The 7,500-nt window shown below is 47.5% G+C and overlaps 1 protein-coding gene across 1 annotated transcript in view; it reads left to right on the forward strand.

The window, feature by feature from the left end:
- The window catches only part of Grid1 (glutamate ionotropic receptor delta type subunit 1), a 738,391-nt gene that overhangs the window by 120,639 nt on the left and 610,252 nt on the right, over window positions 1–7,500 (forward strand). Inside the window, exon 3 of the mRNA XM_029541717.1 lies at window positions 4,954–5,238. Within this exon, the coding sequence (XP_029397577.1) occupies window positions 4,954–5,238 (285 nt within the window). The remainder of the gene's footprint in view (window positions 1–4,953; window positions 5,239–7,500) is intronic.

The following is a 7,500-nucleotide window of genomic DNA, read 5'->3' on the forward strand; positions in this document are numbered from 1 at the left end:
CTTCCTCTTCTCCCATCTCCTGCATCCTCCTGCAAGGTCCCTTCCTCTTCTCCCATCTCCTGCATCCTCCTGCAAGGTCTCTTCCTCTCCCATCTCCTGCATCCTCCTGCAAGGGTCCCTTCCTCTTTTGCAACAGCTCCCCTGATGTTTTGCCCTCTTCCTCAAAGCACAGGTGACTTTTAAAAGGGGGCAGGGTTTGAGATAGGGTTTTGCTGTGTAGCTTTGGCTGGTCTAGACCTCACTCTGTAGCCTACACTGACCTTGAACTCATGACATTTCTCTTCCTGAGCTTCCAAAGTGATGGGATTGCTGCCCGTATGTGCCTCTACACCCATTGATAAAGAATACTCTTAAGGTCCTGGGCATGGCTTGGGTGCAGGTGTTGATGGGGAATGATAAGGATGGTCTTTGGAAAGAGGAAGAAAACTGACATGGGCCTAGTACCTTTCTGGGTGCAGGGCGGAGAAGGCATTCCACCTTCTGAGTCAGTAGAGATTCTCATCTCCATTGACTAGAACAGCAAGGCTCAGAAAGGGCACACGCCCATGGTCACATGGCTGCTGATCACATGGTTGGAATGGGACTTGTGCTTATGAGATTCCTATGTTCTTCCAAGCTCTAAGCTGCTGGTGAGCAGTTTTGCCCAGATTCTGCGTCTTAATCATGCTCTACCCTATCATGTAAGCCACCCATTTCTATTGGTTTAAATCCTTCATTTGAGATTCTGATGCCAAACATGTAACTAACTCCATCTCCTGCATCCTGGAAAGCTGCCTTCATCTTTCCTCTTGCCAAATTATAGAATGTGTCCTGGGAGCATCCAATGAATGCAGGAAGGGGCTTATATGTTATTGGTATGTTAGACATAGAAATGAAATATACAGGAGGGCAGGAGGCACACCTCATTGTCGTGGGACATGTATGTGCAGATGGGGAAACTGAATCTCAAAGTTCTGTGACTTCAGAGCTTGGTGGATAAAGACTGGGGAGCTGGCTTACCATAGAAGTCCGGTGGTAACTTAAGAGGAGCTGGGCAGATGGATGATGAGCCAGGAGTGACCTGTGGCTTGTAGGAAGAGAACAGGAGATGGAGTATTAGGCCCTGCATTGTTCAGTTTATCTGAAAATATTGTTTAAGATTCTAATGCAGGGCTGGAGAGATGGTTCAGTAGTTAAGAGCACTGGCTGCTCTTCCAAAGGTCTTGAGTTCAATTCCCAGCATCTACATGGTGATTCATAGCCATCTTTATATGGGATCTGATATTCTCTTATGTCTTGCAGGCATACATGCTGATAGAATAAATAAATAAATAAATAAATAAATAAATAAATACTTCTAATGCAATGTCTTAGTATAGAAAACACGGTCAGCCGGAGACAAGCCATTCACCATCATGGTGCCTTAGCTATCTGTGTTTCCTGCATTATTTGAAGGCTTGTTTTTATCACATTGTAACCAGCATAGGTTTTGTGGTATTGTTTGTTTTTGTTACAGAAGCATACTCACCATGTCTGTGACAGTATGGGAATGAACTGGGAGCTCACCTTAATCTAGCTCTGTCACTTGATGCTCATGTGGCCTTACATCTCATTATCTGGGAAGCAAAAGCAGAACTTTGTTTTCTAAGTGGATATGATGAGAACAGCATGAATTCACAAATATCACATACTCAACAGAGCCTGGCTCAGAGAACATTCTCACACAGCAGTCCCTCTTCCTCCATGCCTCCCCGCTTATCCATTATTGGAGGATTCTTTTTACTTTCTAAAGCAATTACCTATTCATGTCATGAAATTTTGGCAAAATATAGGAAAATAAAAAAAGAAAAGCACTTACAAATTGCTTTCACTTCGAACATTTTGCATTTTTTTCCTTCTGGTCTTTCTTTCATGCATATTGAGTTTTATTTAATTGATATTGTAAAATACATAGATTTTTACATGATTTTTCATGTACCTTTCTATGACAAGTGCTTTCTTATATTGTTGTGGGGTGTACTGCTGCAGAGGCTGTGTGTGCTTTCTGTGTGTAGTGCTTCCATAACCACACACTACTTGCATCTTTCAGATGTTTGCAGTGTTCCCTGGGTACCACTGAGTGTCCTCTTTTGCTTTTGGATCTAGTTTCATGGTCTGGATAGTTGCCCAGAGAGCAATGAGGAACACAGAGCATGAAAATGTCAGGACTCACAGTATCCTTGCACAAATCTTTAGGAGTTGCCATGCTTTGCTCACTGTGCATGCATGTGTATGTATGTGTGCACATGTATGTGTGTGTGCTCACACATATGTGTGTGTATGTGTATGCACATGTATATGTGTATGTACATGTATGTGCGTGTATGTGTATGCACATGTATGTGTGTGTATATGTGTATATGTTAAGTATGACAGAGATCACTGTGTACTCCTTGAGCTCGAGGGTCATTAGAAGAGCCATGTGGTTATGGAGGTCATGCTCAGTGCCATGGCAGAGAATTGTGGGCATCTTGAATGAAGGCTGCGGCCAGCCTGGAGAGGTTGAATCAGTCCTGAAGCAAGAATGAGCATGAAGTTGAGTTGAGGAGGTGAGGGGTGCAATCTAGTATGTGTGGGTAGAATGGAGAGCATGAAGTGCAGGCATGGCGTGCCTTCACGACTTGCCCCGGGTAGGCACTTATGTGTGTGTTTGAGTGCATGTAAAAGCAGAGAGGTCAACATCTTATGTTGACGTCTCTCACTGAGACAGTATCTCTCACTGAGCCTGGGGTTCCCTCACTTCCCTAGTGTAGCTGGTCAGAAAGCCAGAGGTTCCTCCTGTCTCTGCCTGCCTAGGGCTAGGATTATGAGTATGCACCACTGTGTCAGCTTTTAAAATGGTAGGTTTTCCTCCTTCAAACCCTCTCCTATACCCTTCTTTGCTCTATTTCAAAAGCATGGGTTCCTTTTTCATTAATTGTTGTTATATATGTGTGTTCCTAAATACACAACCTGCTCAGTCTGTATAATGTTACCTGTATGTATATGATTTCAGGGCTGACCATTTGCCATTGAATCACCAATTTGCTGGGTCCCTGGGGAAGGCTTTCTCAACCTTCCTTAGTCACCTGTTGTTGTTGTTGCTATAGATGGGGACCATTACAGAAAACCACAGCTAATCAAAATACAGAGTTGTGGATCCCAGTTCCAAATGATAGGTCTTCAACACAACCCCTGCACCTCGGGCTCAAGAATGATTGTGGAAGAGGGATGACATGACTGTGAGAGCCAGGGGAACAGGAAGCTTGCATTGAGACCGTGGCTCCTCGGAATATCAGACGCTAGACTTGTCAAGTCCCACCAACATGGGTGCCTACTCATGAGCTGAACAAGGACTATATCAATAGATATGCTAACATGGATGGGACAGGAAGCTCAAAGAGCTACAGGCAACTAAAGAATGTGTTGCCTTATTTATTTATTTATTTATTTATTTATTTATTTTAACATGGGTGCTGGGTATCAAAACTGAGATCCTCATGATTGTGTGGCAAGGATTTTGCACACTGAGCCGACTCCCCAGTTCTCACTGGGTATCTGAAAACAGACACAAGGTTTAAATAACTGGATTTCTGTGAAGGGGAAAGGGAGGGGCAGAACCTTTGGGTGGCTATGAGATCCTTGAGAGAAATCTCATGTTCTTTGTGTACCCAGTTTCAGGCCCTGGCATGGGAAGTGGAGGAATCACTGGGAACTGGGACCTGAGTTATCATCTACAATGTCCTACAGTGTTTATGGCAATATATGCTCTAGTATGGGAGCAGCTGCCATTGGTGCCAGCCAGTGTAGGGGACAGCCCCTCTCACATCTTTTCTACCCTCTCACTCCCTTCCCCTTGGGGTGACTACTCTTGTTTCTCACCACCTCCTTAGCCTGGTCTGAAGCATTACATAAACTCTAGGGCCCCCACGAAGGAACTGCATTGTCAAAGTTGTTCAGAGTCTGCTGCGTGCAACAGATGGCTCGCTGCCATCCACAGGCTGTGTTTTCAGACTACATCTGCTTTCCCACATTCGTATAAGACATGCTTGCTTCAAAACTGGTGCGTGGAGCTGGAGTGTGGGAACAGGATCTTTCTATCTGCTCTGATGGCCCTAAAAGGTATATGAGCTTATGGCCAACGGTGGCGCGTGCCTCTTGTGGTTACTGGGCGATGTCTAAAGTTCAGGCTCCTGAGTGGGTCAGTCTCAGAAAGGGTTGTTGTCATCTCAGTCACAGTTACCTCTGTGCCCTTGGTAACTGCCTGAGCTATGGGTCCATCTCTTTTGTGATTGTCAAGTGGCTCTTGAACAATCCCGGGCTTCTGGAGCCAAGCACTTCATCTGGGCTTTGACCCAGTATCCTCATGATAGAACTCAAGTGGACTTGGCCATGAGACTGAACCTCCTGCTCACCACCTTTCCTTATTCCGGGTCCTCCGGGGGTAAGTATATGTCTTCCTGACATCATGATGTCATCCAGAGCTTACAGACACAAGCAGTCCAGTTCAGACAACAATTGCAGAGCACACGCTGCACTCTTGGCCCATGGAAAGGAATACACAAATTCTGCAGCATGAGTTTTGGTCTGCTCCCCAGCATTTTGGCTACTGGTCCAAGGTGGGAAACATCATCTAATTCAGAGTTCTGTTTGGTGGATCAGGGAGATCTGGGGTGGGTCCCTTCTATATTACCCTTCTTTGGCTAGCCTGGGGCAAAGGATGGCCCGTTCTGACCTTTCTTTCCTCATCTGTTAAATGAGCCTGAGATGTGTAGCTTTAATGTTTCACCCACTAAGGTTCATAGGAGCTGCTGGCCTGGCTGGAACTGGCTCTTGGTCTGTGTCGGGAGGCTTCTCAGGGCCACAGGCATGAGCTGCTGGGTGGAGCTGTGGGGATGAAGCCGGTACAGCAGTGCCCCATGCTGATCTCTTCCTGTCTTTTTCCTTTCTTTCCAGCCTGTGACCTCATGACCCAGGGGATTTTGGCCTTGGTCACATCCACGGGCTGTGCATCTGCCAACGCCCTGCAGTCCCTCACAGACGCCATGCACATCCCACACCTCTTTGTCCAGCGCAACCCTGGGGGTTCGCCACGTACTGCCTGCCACCTGAACCCTAGCCCTGACGGCGAGGCCTACACACTGGCTTCGAGACCACCTGTCCGTCTCAATGATGTCATGCTCAGGCTGGTGACGGAACTGCGCTGGCAGAAGTTCGTCATGTTCTATGACAGCGAGTATGGTGAGTCTGGGGAGGCAGGGCTGGCTGAGGCTTGGGTCTAGGGACAGCTGGGTGCTGGGAGCCTAAGACTAAGAAGCTTCGACCATGGGACCCAGTACTGGCGTACTGTCAGGGCATACATCCACGTTGGTGGTCTGCGCTGAATTTTCCTCAGGGTGGTAGGGCCCGACCTTGAGCTTTGTGAATCGGGGAAGAGCTGCAAAAACAGATCTGTAGATAGGCACTAAAGTTGCCTAGCAACATCACCTTATCATGACAGCTGAAGTTTGAATCATCTTAGAATTTTCAATAAAATATTAATAAACTGCTGGCAGGGATCTGAAGAGCTGTGTACAGGCAGAAGTGGAGGCTGCCTGCCTGGGTCTTCTTGGCGCCTTCTCCTCTGAAGGCTACCCCTCATGTTGGATGGTGGTCCAGCCTCGGGTTTTTGTTTACATCCACTTTGATCCACCCTGTTTCAGGGTCTGAGGCTGGGGCAAAGATCAGAAATAGGGGTCTGTTAGCCGGTGGGCCTGAGGATATGCATGGCTGTGCGTGGCTTCTTTGAAGACCTCATCTGTGGAAGTAAGCATAATTTATTTGTTAGGAAACCACAAAAGACAGCTTTGGAGAAACAGCTTCATGTATTCTTAAAGCGTCTCTGTAAGTAGACCAGTTCCAATCCTGAGGTAAAATGGCTTCCACGATTTGTGCTTCACAAAGGTTTTATTTGGAGACCATTGATAATCACATATCACTATGAGAAATAATGTAGAGGGATATCATGTGCCCTCTGCCCAGGTTTCCTAAGGGTAGCACTTTAATTAGCTGTATCACTTAATTAGCTATATTACAACGTCACAACCGGGACTTGACCCTAGTGCAGCCAGCAGGGCCTTCATAGTTTGTGTGTGTATGTGTCCAGTGCCAGTCTGCTGTGGGTGTTGGGTCCTTTGTAGTTTACCAGTTCCCATGCATATGTCCAGTCTAGTCTGCTGTGGGTGTGGATTCTTTTCTGCAGCATCTCTCTTGCATGCATATTGGTGTGATCACTAGTCAGGATCCAAAGTGGTTCTCTCACAAATCCCTACGCTACAGTTTTACAGTCACAGCCCCCGCATCACCTATTCCAGGTTGCTGGACACTTAGGGGTTTGAAAGCCCCGTTGGGTGAGGTTAGGATGGAGCTGGGCAACCCTGTAAAGGCCAGTTTTGTCTTCCGGTGAAATAACCTGTTTGCCAAGCATGTAACTAAGGAAAGAAATCAGCATATGTTTGCATTTGCCTAAATACCCTGCTTCCCTAAGTCTGGGACGTTGTCCTCGGTACTTGAACAAATAAACTGTTTGGAGCCTTCCAGGAAGAATTGAAAGAGCAAACAGTTACTGTGTTGAAATAAAAACGTGGTGGCGGCTGGGGCAAGGGTGGCTCAAGGCTTCAGGGATCTTGCTGGCATGCCCAGGAACGCTCCTTCCCCTCTACCACTTGCTCAGCCTTAGGTTCCATGGGAGGAGCTGGAGACCTTGTAACAGCACTGATGTGCCACAGGGCATCTCTGAGAAATCAGGCTTTACTCCAAGAACAGTCCTTAAGGTCCTCCTGTTGATGCTGAGACCGAGCCCTGTGGGAGATGTAGGCAACCCAGGGTTGGGCATGTTGTAGTCTGGTGTGCACAGGCCCTTTCCATTCGGCTCCTCTCGGGTGCCTTTGCTCCTCTTGTCTCTGGCCTGCACATACCATTCCTCTTGAAGGGCTCTTGAGCCACAGCTACAAGGAAGGCAGGTGGCAGCCCTGTAGCCTACTCACTGTCTAGCCTTCTGTGCTTCCTGAAGACTGAGTGAGGCCTGGAGGCACTGGCCCAGACACTGTCTTTTCTTCTCATTATACGTCTCACGTCCATGTAACTCAGCAGACAAACGTTCTAGGAAAGGTGTCTTCTTCCCTCACCCAGCAGAGCTTGCATCTTGTTCACCTGCTCATCCGTCCTCAGCCCACTTGGCTTAGACCGCCACCCATGGGAACTTGTCCCTGATGTACACTGGACTCCTGCAGAGGTGGTCATTCCCAGGAGAGCAGGCCGTATGCTTTTCTGTGTGTCACTGCAGTGCAGCACTGTGTCTGGTTATATGAATGACAAGTTCACAGGAAGACAGAGGGGAGCTGTGGAGAAAGATGAGGGTACTGGGTGCACTGACCTCTGGTCCAGGATGGACACAGGGAACCAGGAAGCACGGTTCATCTCACGGAAGAACTTCCAGCCCATCTTCTCCAGTCCCCCTACCCC

Source organism: Mus pahari, chromosome 8, assembly GCF_900095145.1.
Source record: "Mus pahari chromosome 8, PAHARI_EIJ_v1.1, whole genome shotgun sequence".
NCBI classification, from domain to species: Eukaryota; Metazoa; Chordata; class Mammalia; order Rodentia; family Muridae; genus Mus; species Mus pahari.